The sequence below is a fragment of the Carettochelys insculpta genome, chromosome 5, assembly GCF_033958435.1.
Source record: "Carettochelys insculpta isolate YL-2023 chromosome 5, ASM3395843v1, whole genome shotgun sequence".
NCBI lineage: Eukaryota > Metazoa > Chordata > Testudines > Carettochelyidae > Carettochelys > Carettochelys insculpta.
This window is the reverse complement of record NC_134141.1, coordinates 64,516,021-64,537,742: the sequence shown is the minus strand read 5'-3', so window position 1 is coordinate 64,537,742 and position 21,722 is coordinate 64,516,021. Positions and strand designations below refer to the sequence as shown.

Sequence of the window (21,722 nt, the reverse complement as noted above, 5' to 3'; positions counted from 1 at the left end):
TTGGGTGAATGCCATCTGGTCCTGGAGACTTGTTACTATTCAGCTTATCAATTAATTCCAAAACCTCCTCTAATGTCACTTCAATCTGAGTGAGTTCCTCAGATTTGTCGCCTAAAAAGGCTGGCTCAGATTTAGGAACCTCTGTAACATCTTCAGCCGTGAAGACTGAAGCAAAGAAATCATTTAATCGCTCCACAATGGCACTGTCTTCCTTGATCGCTCCTTTTATATCTTTATCATCCAAGGGCCCCACTGCTTTTTTAGCAGGCTTCCTGCTTCTAATGTATTTAAAAAACATTTTACTATTGTTTTTTGAATTTTTGGCTAGCTGTTCCTCACACTCTTTTTTTGGCTTTTCTTACTACATTATGACAGTTAATTTGGGAGTGTTTATGTTCCTTTCTATTTTCCTCACTAGGATTTGACTTCCACTTTTTAAAAGCTGCCCTTTTCTCTCTCACTGCCTTTTTAACATGGCTGTTTAGCCATGGTGGTTCTTTGTTAGGTCTCTTACTGTGTTTTTTTATTTGGGGTATACATTTAAGTTGGGCCTCTAGTATGGTGTCTTTAAACAGTTTCCATGCAGCTTCCAGGGATTTTAGTTTAATTACTCTACCTTTTAGTTTCTGTTTAACTAGCTTCCTCATTTTAGTGTAATTCCCCTTTTTGAAATTAAATGCCAGAGTGTTTGACCGCTGCGGTGTTCTTCCCAACACAGGAATATTAAAAGTTATTATATTGTGGTCACTATTTCCAAGCGGTCCAGTAACAGTTACCTCTTGGACCAGATCCTGCGTTCCAGTCAAGACTAGATCGAGAATCGACTCTCCCCTTGTGGGTTCCTGTACTAGCTGCTCCAAGAAGCAGTCATTTAAGGCATCAAGAAATTTAATCTCTGAATCCCGTCCTGAGGTGACATGCACCCAATCAATATGGGGATAATTGAAATCTCCTATTATTACTGTGTTTTTTATTTTGATAGCCTCTCTAATCTCCCTTAACATTTCAGCATCACTATCACTGTCCTGGTTAGGTGGTCGGTAATATATTCCTAATGCCATATTCATATTAGAGGAATGAATTGTTATCCATAATGATTCTATGGAACATTTTGATTCCTTTAGGATTTTTACTTCATTTGATTCTATATTATCCTTCACATATAGTACCACTCCGCCACCCGCACGACCTGTTCTGTCTTTCCGATATAATTTATATCCCGGTATGATAGTGTCCCACTGATTGTCCTCATTCCACCATGTTTCTGAGATGCCTATTATGTCAACTTCCTCCTTTGATATGAGGTACTCCAGTTCACCCATCTTATTAGACAGACTCCTAGCATTAGTGTAAAAGCATGTTAGAAAACTACCACTATTTATATGTCCGCCTTTCACAGACGTGGTGGATTTTTTTATGCACGATTGTTTCACATCTGATCTTGCCCATATATTATTTCCCACGTTCCCTATCTGACTAACTTCTAGGGAATCCCTGTCTATGGAGCCTCGTGTAAGAGAAGTCTCCGTCCGATCCAGGTGCTCCCCCGCACCAATCGGCTTTCCCCCACCTCTTAGTTTAAAAACTGCTCTATGTCCTTTTTAATGTTTAATGCCAGCAGTCTGGATCCACCTTGATTTAGGTGGAGCCCATCCTTCCTGTATAGGCTCCCCCTACCCCAAAAGTGTCCCCAGTTCCTAATAAATCTAAACCCCTCTTCCCTACACCATCGTCTCATCCACGCATTGAGACTCTGAAGTTCTGCCTGTCTATCTGGCCCTGCGCGTGGAACTGGAAGCATTTCAGAGAATGCCACCAAAGATGTTCTGGATTTCAGTCTCTTTCCTAGTAACCTAAATTTGGCCTCCAGAACATCTCTTCTACTCTTCCCTATGTCATTGGTACCAACATGTACCACGACGACCGGCTCCTCCCCAGCACTGCCCATAAGTCTGTCTAGATGCCTCGAGAGATCCGCAACCTTCGCACCAGGCAGGCAAGTCACCATACGGTTCTCCCGGTCATCACAAACCCAACTATCTATATTTCTAATGATCGAATCCCCCACTACTAAAACCTGCTTCTTCCTAACAGCTGGCGCTCCCTCCCCCGGAGAAGTATCCTCGGCACGAGAGGATACAACATCACCCTCTGGAAGGAGGGTCCCAACTACGGGATGGTTTCCCTCTGCTCCCCTTGACTGCTCTCCTTCCCTGAGCCTTTCATCCTCCGTAACAGCCTCAGGACTGTCAGATTGGAGGTGGGACAGCCCTACTATGTCCCGGAAAGTGTCATCCACAAACACCTCTGCCTTCCTTAGCTCCTCCAGTTCAGCCACCCTGGCCTCCAAAGCACGCACTCGGTCTCTGAGGGCCAGGAGCTCCTTGCATCGAGCGCACACATACGCCACCCGCCCACAGGGTAGGTAGTCATACATACTGCACTCGACACAATAAACAGGATAGCCCCCACTCTGCTGCTGGGCTTCTGCCTCCATTTCCTACTCTAGTTATATATGAGGGTTAATTAAATGTTTCAGATAGAGGTTGTTATAAAGGATTTAGTTTAAGGGCAACAGAAGTAAGTCACTGGCTCCCTCCAAGCTCCCCCTCTCAACTCCCCTCTCCAAACTCCCTCCTGTTAGCACGCACCCTGTTTGCCAGCACCCGGTCGCAAAGCTCCCTGGTCGCTTACTAGCAGGGTTTAAGTGCTCAGCCTCCCTGATAGCTCCTCCCTCTGCCTACAGCTCAGCCAATCAGCACACGGTGTTTCAATTCAAACCTAATCAGCTTCCAACTGCCTGCCTGCCTGCCTGCCTGAGCACACGGCCTTTCAAACAAACAAACAAACACTCAGCTCAGCACTCCAAACAAACAAACTCCAAACTCCAAACAAACACACAAGCCCAAAACCTCCAAATATAAGCAGCCACTTACCCCAAGGTGCTTTAGTTTGCTCCTTCCTTCTCCTCCTCCAGGAGAGCCTCTCCAAACTCCCTCCTGTTAGCACGCACCCTGTTTGCCAGCACCCGGTCTGCAAGTTGATTTGAGATTTCTTTCCAAGATGGTGATATGAGAGCAATTTAATGAGCTTATCATTTTGTCAGTATTCTTTTCATATGTGTCTGTTCATCCCTGTGAGGTAGTTCATCACAATACAAATGGAGATATATATAGCTCATAGAACTGGAAGGGACCTTGAGAGATCGAGTCCAGTGCAGAACCAAGCACCATACCTCACAGATTTTTTTGAAATCTGTTTGCCTCAGACCCCTAAATGGCCTCCTCAAGGACTGAGCTCCCAACCCTGGGTTTACAAGGACAATAGTGTCCCCTCCCCCAAGTTTGGCACAATGTGATCCATGTGGCTTGATTTGGAATGAAGACCTCCGGGTCCACTCAACTGGTCTTTTTTTTTTTTTCTTTTGGTAAATGTTCTTGCCACCAGATGAAATGACTATTTATCTCTTATTGAAATTCTTTAGCTGTCCAGCAGTTGGTTCTCACTGGGCCATGCTATTTTGAGGTGAAGTGTGTTGCAACCCTGAGTAATGTTTCTCATGTTTTTTTCTGACAGTGTTCACTACGTATTTTGTTCAAAGTATTTTTTCTTGTATTTGTCTTCCAAGGTAGAGTCTTGTCTGAGTTCTATAGGGCATCTTCTAAAGAACGGGTGCCTGCATTTTCCTTACCGCTGTTCTGAAATTATCTTTACTTGCGCTGGACAAAATTTTGACTGGTTTGTTTTTAAGAGGATGTATCATAAGTGTTGTTTGTTCAAGTCATGTTAGTTTAGAGGCCTCATTCTTTCCCTTGTATAGAAAAAATGATTCTTGTTACCTTGTTACCAGTTGGATATTGATCTGTGTTTTTATGACTGTCTGTTCAATGTTTAATTTTGTTTTATTTTACAACGTTCCTTAAATAACTGAACCCAAGAATATACTTAGGATTTAGAAGGGAAAATGACTTTGAAAATGTGCAGGATTCACATTCTTCATCCCCACTACAAGTTAGAGGATGTTTTTGAATTGATGTGCTGTTTAACATTGTAGTTTTAATCTGGACAAATTTTTGTGTCTTTTGTTCATATGAAACAATTTCAGTTGGTTATGTGTCGGGGCAAGAATTGACTGGAAAGTTATAGATTGGCCAGGGTTTCAGAAAAATCTTTCTGATGCCTGCTGCTACAATTTCCTCTAAAGGTCAAAATGCTTCTGAGTTAAGTTCATTTTGCCTTCAATGTTGGTAGCTCAGGACATAAGAATGAAAATCCTGCAGAAAGTCTCTACAAAGAAGCAGATTTAGAGGCAAGTAATTTTTCCCTTTCTAATTTTTATTTAATTTAACAGTTGGTCAAACAGTTGGTTAACTGACTTTAAGATACATTATATTATTTAAAAAAAACTTTAGACTTTTTCAGTTATATTTGTGAATAATTATAGTGATCACATTAGAATCTCTACCACTTTACATTTGCCTAAATAGTGCTACTGCAATATTCATGATGATCCATATTCTTGTTATAAGGAATACTGTGGTAATGGTAATTATTTGCAAACAGTACTGGTAAAAATTTTAATGATGACCTCTTTTTCAAATGTATTACCGAGGCACTGAGAAAAGGCCAGGCCAAAATCATAACCTGGCACTATGTATTATAGTAAGAGACAAAGTAAATTTTTTTTTTTTTTTGTGAAATCTAAGCACAGTGCGCCGTATTGTTCTGGAGAAGGAGTTTCGAAGTGCATGGTATTGACAGTGGACTAGGCCACTCTTCACTTGTGCTTCTGAGGTAAAATGTTCTAGTTGCAGATTTTTTTTATTTCGAGGTCTTACTGGCCGATTGAAACAGGAGAGGATTTTTAATTTTTTGGAGGAAGATATGATTTTCAGCAGTTTACCCAGAGACAGTGCCAAAAAATATGCTCTGAATGGTGAGAGGAGCATCTCTGCAAGCTACCTCTGAAGTAGAAGTAGTTATTAGAAGGTTTTACCTTTAAATCATATTATGGGACATTTTGGATGGTGCTAAATTACCTCCATGTTTGATGCAGGCAGGATATACCCAGCAGTTGTATTCCACGCTGCTGGATGTCATTCTGCAGGATACTACTGTATAGCTGAAGTAATTTCTATAGGAGAATGAGGCTCATAATTAATCTAGAATTTTTGTGCACTTAATGGCTGTGTGACTTGTGGGTAGGAGTTATATGACATTTTAAAATAGTTTGGAATTATTGTTAGTCACCGCTATACAGTGGGACCGACTACTATCACAGGCCCTGTGGCAAGGTGGGGAGGTGGCGGTTTTGTGCCTTGGAAGGGGTGGAGTCGATGGCAGAAGGGGTGGGGATAAGAGCAGTCAGCTCTTAGTGCTGCCTAGACTGCAGTGCAACTACTCCCTCGCCATTCCTTACAGATGCACAGAGTGGTTCTCTGACAGCAAATCAAAGGAGCCCAGGGCTGCAGCAGATGCAAATGGGAGCTCTGGGACCCTTTGACTCACTGGGCCCTGGGGCAATTGTCATGTTTGTACCCTCCTCCCCATTGTTGTTGGGCCTGCTGCTACAGTAAGTGCAAAAGTTTAACTATGAGAAGGACTTCTTCAGTCTTAGTGAAGAAGAATTAAAAAAAAAAAAAGAGACATCCAGGCACAAGAAAAGTAGCATATGTTGATACAATTGTTTTTCTTTGGAGACAACTTTCTGCCATTAAATTAACTCTTTTATAATTTATTGTAGCTTCATCCAGTTTATTGTAGCTTCGTCTTCATTCTCAATTGTGAGTTTAGTTTCCTACCTTTATATCCAAAAAAGACCCTAAGAGTGAAATATAAAGCAAGTCTTTATTAAAGCTAATATTAAATTCCTAACCTTTAAAATCATGATGCATATGGAACCATGTATCTGGGGGAAAAGTTGGTATATATTCAGAGCAGTGAAATCTTCTATTTATTCAGTGGGATTTCAGCTCATCGCTGAAATTTTGTTACATAAGTTCATCTTTCCCCTCTTTTAGCTGGCAATAGCATGTTCCATGCAGCCTGGTATGAATCTGTAGCTTTTCTTTACTAGTTAGCAAAGCCATAGATTCTAAACTACTTAACTGTTCAGTGGCCATTTATAATTACCGTGTTCCTACTGCTCTTCTCTGTGCTCCCTCTCAGTCATAGAATCATAGAATTCTAGGGCTGGAAGGGACCTTAGGAGGTCATCTACTCCATGCCCCTGCCTAAAGCAGAACCTACCCTACTAAATCATCCCAGCCAGGACTTTGTCAAGATGAGATAGAGGTTCCACCACCTCTCTAGGTAATGCGTTCCAGTGCTTCACCACCCTCCTGGTGAAATAGTTTTGCCTAATATCCAACCTACACCTTTTCCTGTGTAACTTCAGGCCTTTGCTCCTTGTTCTGCCATCCGTCACTATCTTGCCATCCTCTTCAAAGCCCCTTTTCAGGAAGTTGAAGTCTGCTATCAAATCGCCCCTCACTCTTCTCTTCTGAAAACTAAATAAGCCTAAATCCCTCAGCCTGTCCTTGTAGGTCACATGATCTAGCCCCCAATCATTTTTGTTGCCTTCTTCTGAACCTACTCCAGTGCATCCACATCCTTTCTCTACTGAGGGGCCCAGAACTGGACACAGAACTCCAGATGTGACCTCACCAGTGCCAAGTAGAGGGAAATAATAACTTCTCTAGATCTGCTGAAATGCTTCTCCTAATGCACCCCAATATGTCATTAACCTTCTTGGCTACAAGGGACACACTGTTGACACACATCCATCCACTGTAATTCCCAGGTCCTTTTCTCCTGTACTGCTACTTAACCAGTCAGTTCCCAGCCTGTAACAATGTCTGGGATTCTTCCATCCCAAATGCAGGACTCTGCACTTGTCCTTGTTGAACATCATCAGATTTCTTTTGGCCCAATCCTCCAATTTATCTAGGTCACTCTGGACCCTATCCCTACCTTCCAACATATCTACCTCTCCCCCAGTTTAGTGTCATCTACAAATTTGCTGAGGGTGCAATCCATTCCCTCATCCAGGTCATTAATAAAGATGTTGAACAATACCAGTTCTAGAACTGATTCTTGGGGCACTCCACTTGAAATCAACGGCCAGCGACACATTGAGCCCTTTTTCACTATGCATTGGGCCCAACTGTCTAGCCAGCTTTCTGTCTGTCTTACAGTGCATGTATCCAATCCATCCTACTTTAACTTATGGGCAAGAATGTTGTGGGAGAGAGTATCAAAATCTTTGCTAAAGTCAAGTTATATCAATCCACTGACTTCCCCACTTCTACAGAGCCAGTTACCTCATCATTGAAGCTAATGAGATTGGTCAGGCATGACTTGCCCTTGATGAATCCATGTTGACTACTCTTGATCACTTTCCCCTCTCCCAGGCTCTTCAAAATGGATTCCTTGGAGGGGATCCTCATGATTTTTTCCGGGGACTAAGGTAAGGCTAATAGGTCTCTAGTTCCTTGGATTGCTTTTCTTTCCCATTTTTAAAGATAGGCACTACATTTGCCTCTTTCCAATCATCTGGGACTTCTACCTGACTCCACTAGTTTTCAAAGATAATAGCCAAAGGGTCTGCAATGACCTCTGCCAATTCCCTCAGTGCCCTTGGATATCTTAAATCCATACCCATGGGTTTGTGTGCATCTAGCTTTTCTAAATGGCTCTTACCCTGTTCTTTCCCCACAAGGGCTGCTCACTTCCTTCCCATATTGTATTGCCTAGTGCCATAGTCTGGGATCTGACATTGTCCATGAAGACAGAGAGAAAAAAAAAAACTTTGAGTACTTCAGCCTTTCCCACTTCATCTGTCACTAGGTTATCTCCAACAGCAACGAAGGGTCCTGTGGCACCTTACAGACTAACAGAAAAGTTTTGAACATGAGCTTTCGTGAGCACAGACTCACTTCATCAGATGCTGGTTATCTCCCTCATCTAGTAATTGCCCCACATGGTCTCTGATCACCCTCTTATTGTTGGCATGCCTGTAGAAACTTTTTGTTGTTGCCTTTCACATTCTTTGCTAGCTGCAGTTCCAATTGCTTTTTCGCTTTCCTGATTACTCACCGGCATTCTCTAGCCATATATTTACACTCCTCCTTAGTCATCTGTCAGTTTCCATTTCTTATACACATCCTTTTTGAGTGTAAGCTCACCAAGGATTTGCCTTGTAAGCCAAGCTAGTTGCCTACCTTATTTGCTTTTCTTACTGCACATCAGGATGGTTTGGTCCTGTGCCTTCAGTAAGACTTCTGTAAAATACTACCAGTACTCCTTAACTCCTTTCGCCTTCATGTGTGTTTCCCAGGGGATCCTGTCCATCAGTTCTCTCAGGGAGTCGAAGTCCGCTCTTTTGAAATCAAGTGTCTGTATTTTACTGCTCACCTTTCTTCCTTTTGTCAATTCTGAAATCTACCATCGCAGGACCACTGAAGTGGTTGCCACTCACTTCTGTTTCTCCCTACAGTTCTTCCCTGTTTGTGAGCAGCAGGTCAAGCAGCCCATGGCCCTTGGTCAGTTCCTTCAGCACTCGTAACAGGAAGTTATCCCCAACGTTCTCCAAAAACTTCCTCAGTTGTCTGTGTGCTGCTGTATTAGTCTCCCAACAAATGTTTGGGTGATTAAAGTCTCCCATGAGAACCAAGGCCTGTGACTTGAAAGCTTCTCTAAGTTGTCTGAAGAAATCCACATCTACCTGATCTGGTGGTCTATAGCAGACAACAAGCACAAGATCACCTCTGTTGCTTCCACCTCTAAGGTTAACCAAAAGACTCTCAACTGGTTTTTTTTTCCTCCATATGCTGGAACTCTGAGCAATCATATGGCTTTCTTACATATAGCGCAATTCCTCCTCCTTTTCTTCGCTGCCTATGCTTCCTGAGCAGTTTATACCCTTCCATGACAGTGCTCCAGTTACGCGAGTCATCCCACCATGTCTCCATTATTCCAATCACCTTGTACTATTTTGACTGTGCCAGGGCCTCTAAGCCTTCCTGTTTATTTCCCAGGCTTTTTGAATTTGTGTACAAACACCTTAGATAATTAGCTGATTGGCCTACTTTCTCCTTTTGAACCATCCCTCTTAGGAGGGAGTCCTGACCACCACCACCTGTCGTCTTCTCTGGGGTGGTGGTGGTCATAGAACTCCAATCCCTAGGATTACGCATCATGTGCCTTCCAGTCAATGGGGTCGTCTTCTGAACCCTTCTTTGAGTTGTCTCTGCCACAGTGTTCTCTGCTATATCACCCGTGCAGAGAGCCTAAAATCTGTTGTTTGCTTCCACCTGAATTGGCTTTCTTTTCCTGGAGGATACAGGCTTCCAGTTTTCTTCCTTGTTCTGTATGGCCCTCACTGGTTTCTCAGCCTGCTGTGCCTGCAGCACTAAATGCTGCCTTCTGTTGAGGATATCTTCATCTTCACCTTCACCTCCACACCCCCGCCAGTCATGCATCTGATAAAGTGGGTCTTTGCCCACGAAAGCTTATGCTCCAAAATACGTTAGTCTACAAGGTGCCACAGGACTACTTGTTCATCTTCTCTTATGAACCAGAGGGCTGATATTTGTGCCTCAGGTGCTCTAACCTTTTCTTCCAAGATGGCAACCAGCTTGCACTTGGTACATACAAAATCCTTTCTATCTTGCGGGAGGAAGACGAACATAGTACATGCTGTGCAGGTCACAATAACTGACTTGCTAGTAGACTTGTCACTATCCATTTTTCCTTTCTTCAGAGAATTCCCTCAGATGAAATTATTGCCACCCTGAAGGGCAGAAGAGAAACAAAACTATATATTAAAAAAAAAAAAAGACCAAATAATGTAGGGCTCCCCCCAAGGCAAACTCCCAGGTATAGTCCCCTGTTAGCAGCCCTGTGTTTGCAGATCCCAGTTGGTCGGTCACTTAGCCTCTGGCTTTTGAAACCTTTTGTCCTTTGGTCCCTTTTACCCCCAGTGAGTCAGAGGGGGAGGGGCACGCGCACACGCACACAGAGTAACTGAGCTCAATCAGTAGCTGAAATTCAGATTCAAATTCAGAAATTCAAATTCACCCAGGCAAGCAGCTTAGCAAACTCTTCCTTCTCTCATCTCTCTTATCTGTTTCTTTCCCCAGGTGTCCTCCACGTCTCATCTTTCTGGCCTATGACAATTACTTGTTGTCACTCAACTTTTTCTTGTGCTTAGGAACTTGTCCAGCAGCCCTTTCTACCTTCATTTTCTTACTCTGTAGATCTGAACCCATTTCTTCCTCTTCTCCCCTCCCACAAATATTCAGGGAAACAAATCATAATTACAGCAAACCCTCAATTTTACAGACCCTGATTTAGCATAGTTTGGGAACAATGGATATGTGCCACCCCCGAGTTGTTCCTCAAGTCCTCTGGGGTCCGTAAAATCCTAAATCCCCACATGCAGCCCTTCAAAAGACGTAAGGTGACTTATCAGAGCTGCTAGAGCCACCACTTCTGCGGCTGGAGGGGTATTTGCTTCTTGCCGCAGTGGAGTGCGTCCAGCGGCACTGGTGCTCCCAGCCACAGTGGAGCACCTCCATCTGTGGCAACATCTCCAGCCACAGTGGGGCTCCGGACAGCTCTGGCTCTGGTCACTCAATGGACTTTTTGGTTTTTTTCAGGTGGTGGGGGGACTGGGGCTGGTGGAGCCTGGCATGGATGGGTGGGTGCTAGAGCAAAAGTAAACCCTCAGTTTAGCAGACTTTTGGGTTTAATGGAAACCGCTGCCCCATTAGTCCATTAGATTGAGGATTTATTGTATGTGGTTATACCATGAGTAAGTGATTTTTAGTATTCCATATACTGCATTTCAGGTGCCATGTTATCTGTGTTCAAATGGCAAGGAAATATTTCTATAGCTTTTGCTTATAATCACTCAACTTGTAAATTGACAGGTTTTCTGGTGAAAACATTTATCTAATTTATGAAAAAACAATGGGCGGTCCTGTGGCAGTTTCTAGACTAACAGATTTATTGGAGCATAAGCTTTTGCGGGCAAAGACCCACATCGTCAGATGCATGGGGTGGAAATTCCAGAGACCAATACAAATATACAGGCACATGAAAAGAAGTGAGTTATAATCCAGAGGAAGGCCAGAGTTAATGAGATCAACTCAGTCAGGGAGGGTGTGGCCCACTCCCAGCAAGTGATATGAAGGTGTGAACACCAAGAGAGGAGGAACTGTTTTTGTAGTTGACCAGCCATTCCCAGTCGTTGTTCAATCCTGAGTTGATAGTGTCAAATTGTCAAATAAATTGTAGCTCTGCAGTTTCCCTTTGAAGTCTGTTTTTGATGGTTTTTTTATTGCAGGATGGGCTACTTTTAAATCTGCTGTTGAGTGTCCAGGGACAGTGGATTGTTCTCCTACAGGTTTTTGTACGTTACCATTCCTGATATCTGATTCCTGTCTATTTGTTCTTTTACACAGAGATTGTCCAGTTTGGCAAATATATATGGCACAGGGGCATTGCTGGCACATGATGGCATATATCACATTAGTAGATGTGCAGGTGAATGAGCCTCTGATGGTGTGGCTGATGTGGTTGGATCTGGTGATGGTATTGCTGGAGTAGATATGTGGGTAGATTTGATACCCAGGTTTGTTGCAGAGATTGGTTCCTTAGTTACTGTGGTGTGCTGTATAGTTGCTGGTGAGAATTGGCTTCAGGTTGGTGGGCTGTCTTTAGGCGAGGACTGGCTTGCCTCTCAAGGTCTTTGAGAGTGAGGGATTGTTGTCCTGGATGGGTTGTAGATCACTGATGATGTGCTGGAGAGGTTTTAGCTAATTTGATCTAATTTATATTGTTTTAGCTCGTTTAATCTAATTTATGGTGTTTTGCATTTGTTTATAAAAAACGTTTCATGCAAAGATTACAGACAAGCATGTTTTACAAATATACACGACGTTTCTGTGCATATTTCCAAACAGTATAATCCTGTGGTTGAGCATGCTACTCTGAAGATATAATTATTGATGATTTAAACTGCATTTGTCTGATCCACATGTTTAATCCAAAAGTGTTTTAGTCATTAAGAGCAGTGAGGATAGAAGCTAGAAATGTACATTGTACTATATATAAAGAAAGTGTGAATGATGAGCACTTTTTTTCCTCATACCTTGATGAATGAGAAGAAATATGAAATTGGGCTTTTGAGTTACCTTTTCTTTGTTCAGTAACTTGACTCATTACATGCATGCTTTATCCATCTAGATATGCAGGCAGCTTTTGTCATTAATTCTGTAAACCATGTAAAGACTAGGCATGATTGCAGTCCCTGTACTGGTGTAAAAAGAAGTGTAAGGACTTCTGGAGTACAAGACAAGGCTGCGAAGAAATAAATCTAGGGTCCAACATGACCTTAACAGCAAATCCGGTAACAGCCAGATCATACTACTCCTGAGAAAGGAATTTAGCAGCATGCATGCGCTCCCTTTGTGCTGCCGAGCTCCAGGAGGCACTCTAGAGGTGCCAGATGTACTACCTGAAACTGTGCCTTAAAAGCTCTTCTTGGAGGAGTGTCCCAGAGGGCGCTTCACATTAGGTGTTTGGGCACACTAGGCTTTTAATCAGAGATTTGTAGTAGAGTGCCCTGGTTGTCTGCACACCTGCAGGTGCCATCTCTCAATGCTCCTAGTGGCTACCTAGCACACACAGGCAATTGTTCCTTAGTTCTTTCTCTACTGTCTTTATCTTGAGTAGGAAAGACAGCAGCACCTCTACTAATCCTAGATAGTTGTATCAATTTTGCTCTCTCTTCTTGGTATACCCTAACGTTGTTGTTGTATGGGTTTGTTTTTGTAGTCAATATTTCATTTAACTTAATGAGAAAAATCATTTTTTCTACCATTTTATAAACAAGCTATGGTAATATGACCCAGGTGTGATTACTATGTTGTGGGTGCATAAGTAGTTGGATAACCATTCACAGAAATTAGTAATCAGTGGTTCACAGTCATGCTAGAAAGGCATAACAAGTGCAGGAATCAGCTTTGGAACTGGTTCTGTTGAATATCATCTTCAATGATCCAGTAATTGCATAGGGAGTATGCTTGTAAAGTTTGCAGATGATGTCAAGCTGGTAGGGTTGCAAGTGTTTTTGGAGGATGGATTAAAATTCAAAACGATCTGGACAAATTGGAGAAATGGTCTGAGGTAAATAGGATGCAATTCAATCAGGACAAATGCAAAGTACTCCAGCAAGGAAGGAACAATCAGTTGCACATGTACAAATGGGAAATGGAGGTCTAGGAAGCAGTACTGGGAAAGGGATACTGTACTAAAGCTAAACGTAAGTCAACAGTGTGACACATTTAAAGAAAGCAACCATACTTCTGGAATGTATTAACAAGTGCTGTAAATAAGGCACAAGAAGAAATTATTCCACTCTGCTCTGCACTGATTAGGCCTCAGCTGGAGTAATGTGTCCAGATCTGGGCGCAATATTTCAGTAAAGAGGTGGAAAAATTAGAGAAGGTCCAAAGAAGAGAAAAAAAATTAGAAGACATGATGTATGAGGGGAGATTGAAAGAACTGAGTTTGTTTAGTCTGGAAAAGAAACTGAGAAGAGACATGACAGCTTTCAAGTACCTAAAAGGTTGTTACAGGGAAGAGGGAGAAAATCATTTCTCATTAGCTTCTAAGGATAGGACAAGAAACCATGTACGGTGCAAGCTTTAGTATCCAGTCTCCCTGGGGAACTGGGGTTGCCCAGTAATAAAATGTGTTGGATATTTGAGCTGTGGCTGCTGGCACCAGGTGGGTGGCCCCATGGAAACCAATGCAGGTTGTGGAATCCCCATCACTGGAGACGTTAAAGAACAAGTTAGACTAACACTTGTTGGGGATGGTCTAGATGGTGCTTGATCCTACTGTGAATGCAGGGAATTGGGCTTGATGACCTCTTGATATTCCTTTCAGTTCTGGTTTTCTGTGATTCTAACACAGCACTTACAAATTGCAGCTCTATTCAGGCACTTTTAGAGAAGGATAATTGGCTTTCATCTCTTGACCTGTCAGATGCTTATTTTCACGTCAGCAATAACCTAGCACACAGACAATTCCTGCAGTTCACTTTGGGACATCAACATTTCCATTACTAAGTGGCATGCTTCAGTCTCTCAACTATTCCATGGGTCTTCTCTAAGGTTTTTGCTGTGGTAACAGCTCACCTGTAATGATCTGATTTTTTTCCTACCTGGATAACCACTTGTTAAGACCACTAACACAGCAGACAGTACTAGACACAAATCACAATAGCTTACTTTATGCACCTTGGCACCTAAATCTTCAAATTTCACCTTGGTACATGTCCGACAATTGATTCTACTCTTGAATTGGGTGATACATAAGATAAGACTGGATAATCTAGGGGGTCGGTCTTGTTACCTGGTTCCTCTATCTGAGACAAACGGTAGTTGGCACTGCCTCAGATTCGTTAACACCTCCTAACACAGGACTCAGGATGAATCCATCCTCCCAATGTATATCTCTAACAGGCATTGCCAAAGACTATTCCAAGGAAGTTTAAGATACACTTTTGAGTATTTGCAGATTAAGCACATGGAAAATATGCACATGGAATTGGGTAAGATTTTTGTACGTGGTGCCAGGCTCACCAGATCTCTACACAATCAGCCCCACTTCCCAGTATCCTTGACTGTATACCATGTCTTAAAAAAACCTAGGGCTGTATAACAGCTTCAGTCAAAAGGTGAATGGGGGCACTATCTTTGAACTTGCAACAACTATGTACTTTCTAAAAGTCATCATAAATACTCACCCTTCACTGAAAGAGCCTACTCCTAGGTGGGGTTGTATTCACATGCTTTGCAGCCTCTTGGGGAAATCATTTACACCCTTAGCAACTTGCTTGTTGTTACACTCACTGATTAGGGTCCTTTCTTCATCTCCATAACGTCCACAGGGTGAGTGGGAAAGTTAGGTGAAAGTTATCCCTAATGGCATATCCTAGTCATACCATATTCCACAAAGATAAAGTGGCTTGATGGCCAGACCCCAAATTCATACCCCAAGTGTCCCCCCACCCCCATTTCACTTAAGTCAACCTAAATCCCTGTATTTTTCCTGAAACTGCATTCTGACAACAGGGAGACTTCTCTTCACATACTCGAAATCTGGCAGGCATTGGCATTTTTTTAGACTTAGAACAAAGCCATTTAGGAAATCATCCCATCTCTTTCTCTCTATAACAGAATGATGGAAGGGTCAGAGTATTTTGAAACAGAGACTGTGCAAATGGATATTGAGCTGTTTCTCTTTGTGTTACCAGCAAAGCAATCTCCCTGCTCTGCCATAAATTTGTTCATACCCCACCAAAGCATTATGAGTGTCAGTAGCGTCTCTCAATATCATACCCATCAGGGAAATTTATAAAGCTGCTATCTGGGCCGTTTCCCATACTTTTACTAAACATTTTGCTCTTTTAACAGCAAATCAGCTGAAGATGCTCATTTGGGGTATTGGTGCTAGTCACTGCTGATAAAGCAATTCCAAAACCCTCCCTTCCTTGGAGGGGCAGTGCATGACAGTCACCAAAAGTGGAGCTCCCTGAGGAACATTCCTTGAGGAAGGTTACTTGTCATGTGCAGTGACTGGGTGCTCCACTATCCTACCTCCTTTCCTCTGCTTAGGAGTTTCACACTGATCCCCTGGGGAGTGGTTGGCTGCGCATGCTAGGTGTAGCTGCTTGGAGTAATGCAAGATGGCCACCATGTGTGCACAGCCACTCAGAGTGCTGCCAGTATCACTGATTAAGCACAGGGCACCAAAACGCCTAATATGGAGTACCCACAGAGACGACAATCTCAAAGAACCTTAGTTACTGCACATGGTGAGTAACTGTCTCTTAAGTGAACACTTTGCATAGAAATGTCATAACAGACCCTCTATCTTGTGTTTCATGTATGTGAATTCATGTACCTGTTCAATAAGGATTGTAGAAAAATATGAAAGTGTAAAAGCAAATGATCTTTTATGAAGAATACTTTATAACAGTAGTTCCCAACCTTGGGTCAGTGGACCGGTCCACAAGGGTATTGCAAGCAATCCACAAAAATAAATAAATTACATGAATAGATAAAGTGGTCGTAGAAAATAGAATTGGCTTTGATGGGGGAGTCCGTGAACCATTTTGTGAGAGTGATTGGGAGTCCACACCAGTGAAAAGGTTGGGAGCCACTGCTCTGTATTCAAAATTGATAGAAGTATCTTCTCTCCATAATATTTCTTGCTTTTTTAAGGCAGGACAGGGTAATGTAAGATAAAGGGGATGTTTTATTTTGGTTATGTGTTACCCTTGAAGATGAAAATAATCCACATTCTTTTCGTCTTATTTTAAAATTTAATATAGGGTTAGCACCTGAGATGGTTTTACCAACAATCAAATCTTTATTTAAAAGAGCACTAGTACAAACCTATAAAAGCTCCATTGAGTATATTCATAAAATATTAGAGAATTCCATATCTAAAACATACTAGCTTATAGAAACATACTAGCATGATTCTCTACTTGTATACAGTATTGCATGAATAATTCAAATGAAAATTATTCATTGGAGACATATTGGCTAATAAAGTTGTTAGTTAAAGAACTGGAAAAAGTTGCATTTAATTGGCTAACAAAAGTGTTTTGAAATGGGGCAGCGGCCATGAGAGAAGTGTGGGCTGATAGCGTGTTTTAGATGGTGACAAGTATCAGAGAGGTAACCATGTTATTCTGTGTCTTTGAGAACAACAAGAAGTCCTGTGGCACCTTATAGACTAACAGATATTTTGGAGCATATGCTTTCAGTGGGCAAAGGCCTGCTTCTTTGCCCACTGAAAGCATATGCTCCAAAATATCTTAGTCAGTCTATAAGGTGCCACAGGACGACTACTTGTTCTCAGTATGTTTTAGAGCGTGTCTGAAAGGTTTCATGCTTTTGAACTATTTGAGGTGGGTATTTTTTAGCAAAGAGAATTCAGGACACTTGGAAAAACTGTGTATTGAAATTTGGTTATGCCTAGGTTGGATGAGTTTAAAGGCCATTATTTTTACTATCACTGTTTTTTTTTTTTTAACTTTCAGCCTCAGCAGTGGGTACTTCAAAAGCAGAGGTCTTAAATCCTAACTGAAATGCTTTGAAATCTTTAGAGTTTGCCCTTTGATGCTGTTGCCATTTACACTGAACCCAAATAATGGTGTCATCTTACTTTACATATTTACCAGTAAACATAAAGCAAAATTGTATAGTGAACAAACTTTTAGTATATAGAAAATATTTATATTTTTTAATATTTCAAAAAAATAATGCAAAGATTGTTCTCAATGTCCAGGCTCACCAATAGGAGATGGGGGGGTGGTGAGGAGCAGAGGGGACAGGGCAGGCATTAGCATTTCAGAGACCCCCAAAACGTTGGCCTCCACCACTGGTACCTTGCCAGAATTTCTGGCCCTTTTGAAACAGCATGGCAGTGCCAATCCACACAGCTCTGGTAGGGAAGCAGTGACACTGTCTGAACAGCTCTAAGGGATGGCTTCCCTAGGCCCTGCCCCTTCTGTGATGCAAAGCTGGGGCTCCCATCTGACCTTCCTGTCAGTCCTACTTTTAATGTCAGATAGTATTTTGTAATGATGAAAGAAAATTCCTAATTTCATTAATTGCTAAATGTATATAGAATTTTTATAAGTACCCTAAAATACCTCTTTCCGTCTAAAGCAGGGTGCGCAAATTGCAGGATGACCCCGCTTTCAAGGGGCATGAAGTTTCATAAGGGGTGGGGCACAGCATGATAGGCTGCAGGGTCTGAGGCTCATTCACCTCATTAAAAATGTTGAAAATTTGTTACTGTTTTTATGTGTATTCACATTTATATACCAATTAATAATGTTTTTACATTCTACATAGTTATTTTCTTACATGTGCTGAAAGGTTTGTTTCTACCCCCAGTGCCTCCATATGAACATAACCAACATTTTTGTTGGTTTGGGTTATATTACACAGGTTGGGGGGCACTGCTAACTGCAGGGATGAAAAGTAGGGCCCAACATAAAAAGTTTGCTCAGCCTTAATCTAAAGTATATGAGAATAGCAGTAACCAAGTTGTCCATTGTTTTCTCCTGTTTTGTTTTCATATATATTTTCACTGTATACATGTATAATAATTGTTCCACTTACATAATTAGTGTGAAATAGTACAATTGCTTGAATTGCAAAACATGGTTTTCGTGAAAATAATATGGCAAATATGTTTTTGCAGGTACCTTCTGATTTATAATCCTACAGAGCAAGAGCGGTTCTCAGTGGTTTCAGTCTACGTGAATTCACCCAAAGTTAAAGTATTATCTCCTATGGGAAAACCTGTTATGGTCCAGATTAGTGGAGTATGGGATGGAGCAACTACAATATCAAATGAAGCATATCAGGTATGTCATTTGAAATCAAAAGTGTAAGATATACTGATTTGCACTTAGTTATGTTCTGCAGCTTCAAATTAGAGGAGAAGACAAAGAAAACTAGACTCCTAATATATGGATCTTTTATAAAGAAGACTGAGGTTACATCTACACAAATAGCCTTTGTCAATAGAAGTCACTGTTGGAAGGGACTTCCTGGCAAAAGTTCTGTCAACAGGTTGCGTCTACGCATAAAAGCAAAATAGAAGAACAATCCGTTCAGTTGACAGAGAGCAGACAGACTGTCCGGCCCTCTCTCAACAGAACAACTGACCAGAAGCTCTGCAAACAGAGCTGTCCAGTGAACCGGAAGCCCTGTCTGTCAACAGAAGGTCCTCAGAGTGTCTACGCAGCTGTTTTGTTGACAGAACAGTGTCGAGAGAGGTATTATACCTGAACTAGGAAAAGTATAAAGCTGCTGACGGATATACCAGGTTTTGTCAACAAACTATAGATGAAGTACATTTTGTGTGTAAATGCTGCATGGTTTTTCCCAACAAAAGCTCAGTTTTACTGGGAAAAGCCTCTCGTGTAGGCGTAGCCTGAGTATGTAGGAGATAGAAGGAATAATGAAGTCATTTCTGACTACGTTCAGAAAGTATCATCATCTTTCTAAACTTCATTACTTCCCATTATATTACCAAAGTTAAATACTAGATTTAAGTGTTTCAGAAATGGTTCTCATTTTGCGGGATTTATTATTTGGTATCATTTAAAATGCCTTGGGGTTGAAATTTGGACTATATGTGATTAAATAGACTTTTTCCCCCTAACTGTTCTGCAAGTGCATTGATCTCTCTATCCTGCTTATGTTTCTGTTTATCCGTATTTGAGTCAGAAAGCTGGATATATTGAAATACTTGTTCTAAAGTTGTTAAAAATTCTTCAAATAGCAGCTGTTGTGTATCTATGACTTTGCCTCTTTATCCCAATTAATTTAAATGGAAAGTAGATCAGTTTTGAAGTGTTTCAGGTAATGATTTTTGCATGTCATTAAGAATATTCTCGCACATACAATGATTTTTCTTTTACTCCAAAATAACTGTGCCACAAATTCAAATCTAAGTCTTATCTATGAGCTTCACAGAGCAATAGAATGAAAGTTTCCATCCTTTGGAAAGCTGTGCCTTTAGAGTGTGCAGTATGTACTATTTAAATGTATTTTCCTTAAGGGAAATCTGTTTCTATTAAAATACACCTGAGTTCCTCTTTATATGAGAAGGATTAAAGATTGAAACCGTGGAAATAGGCCATGTCTCTTATTGAGAGGGAGGCTTAGAAACAAATTCTAGAGTGGTGATATTAGTATATCCTTCCAAGAAACAATTTGTTTTTCCAATATATGCAGTGCTTAGTGCTGCAGGGTGTATTGAGAGAAGTAAATATATAGACTTTGTGTAAAAGTTAGTCTCACAGAATTCTTGAATGAATATACTACAGCACTTAAAAATAAAGTAAAATGTACATTTTAAGAATCCATTGTTAATCTTCCTTGGTTTTCCATTTTATTGAAACAGCTTTTTGGAGTACACACCCTTCTGTTTTGAGACATTCAGAAGAGACAAAATCACTCCCTTTACTCCTTCTTGGTAGGGGGAAAAAAAAAGGGAGAAGATGATTGTAGTGGAGGAGTCAACAAAGCAATTGATAGCTAGCAGAACAGACAAAGAAAAATACTACTACTACTAATATATTAATATAAAATAATCTGTTGGTGTACTAATAGACTAATATTTGGTTATTGAAAGAAATGTTAAGTAGTCATTACGTTCTTAAAAAGTTTCATTCTGGGAGAGTATAAGTAATAAACAGAGCAGAATCCAAAGAAAATAAGGACCCTTTATACTTACAAGAATGTTAAACTGGAAGGCTAGAATTTTTTTTCGTGTAGGACTTTAGTTTGTACTGTTGTATTCTTGTAGACATATTGGTTTTGATTTGTAAATACTGCACTTCAGAATTAGGGTTGTTTTGTAAAAGTGCAGTCTAAAGTTAATTAAAATAATTCAGTTGTCTTTGTAAATGAACATTGTCATAATATTCCTTAGTGTCAGAAAGCTTAAAGAATGCCTCAAAGATAGTGGAAGTGGCATCTAATGACAAGAAGCAAACTTGAAAATTTTAGGAGTTCCATTGTGACTCTTTTGGCTTATCTTCCTCGCAATAGAAAAATATCTGGGAAATGTGGACTTCTAAGAATAATGTGAAAGTGAAATGCTGTTAGTCAGATCCACTCTCTGCTGTCCCAAAATAGAAGAAAAAAACATAGGTCCCAGTGCTCGTTGATTGAGAGGAAGAGGTGTTCGGCTATGAAAGCACTGTCAAAGGAGTTTTGGAGATGTCATTTGTGCTAAGTGGATGTTCAGATCCAAAGACTTCAGCTATAAGGTCTTGGACTCCTAGTTTTCTGGGTCTGGACTTTGATATAGTCTCCATATCCCTGTACTCAAGCCTGATCCTTGCCTTGGAGAAAGTCCTTCTGATAATTCTGGGCCATTTAAACCGTACTGTGTCACAGAGATTCTTCTAAATCCTAATATGCCGGCAGTTGTAATTTACTTCGGACTTCTCACTGAGATTTGTCAGAGATTTGCTAAAAAATAGTGTTACATGGAGCACTGTTTGTATCTTCACTTAACATTACACTTTTGATCTGGAAGCTAGGTTGAATTTCTGTTTCTGAATCACTTTCCTACTGTGTACCTTTGTTTCAGCCCTCTTTCTAGGGGGCTAATTTCTGCTAATAAATCTCAAACATGAGGCCCTGCAGAGGTTGTCCTAGAAGGAAAATTTACATACCAGTGTCTGGTGTTCTTGGCACATTGTTTCCTGAGATCCACCCACCTGTTTCTCTGCTGTGGAAACCTTTATATGGCTTCTGAGAAAGCAGAAAAGAATTTATGGCAGTTTGGGAGAGAGTTCTGTTATATCCTCCTGAATCAAATCCATAATGTTATGTTAATGCTTGTGCTCCAACAGTCTCTGCTTTCTAGAATATTTCATACCTTTAGCACAAAATTTGTTCTCACTTTTTTTAATGTGTCAATATATTCAATTCAGGGTTAGAAATTATATTTCTTTATAGTAATGAACTGAATTGCAGTGGTTGTTCATCTTAGTAAACAATGATTGTGCTCTTCTGGAATTTTTAATGAAATATTAGAATATTTGGTTTAGTAATTTGAAATACTCTTAAAAATCTAATTTTAATTTGTGTTCTTGGTAA

The 21,722-nt window shown here is 40.9% G+C and overlaps 1 protein-coding gene across 1 annotated transcript in view; it reads left to right on the top strand.

The window, feature by feature from the left end:
• MAN2A1 (mannosidase alpha class 2A member 1) overlaps positions 1-21,722 on the top strand; it is a 183,694-nt gene that overhangs the window by 125,171 nt on the left and 36,801 nt on the right. Inside the window, exon 13 of the mRNA XM_074995242.1 lies at positions 18,301-18,466. Within this exon, the coding sequence (XP_074851343.1) occupies positions 18,301-18,466 (166 nt within the window). The remainder of the gene's footprint in view (positions 1-18,300; positions 18,467-21,722) is intronic.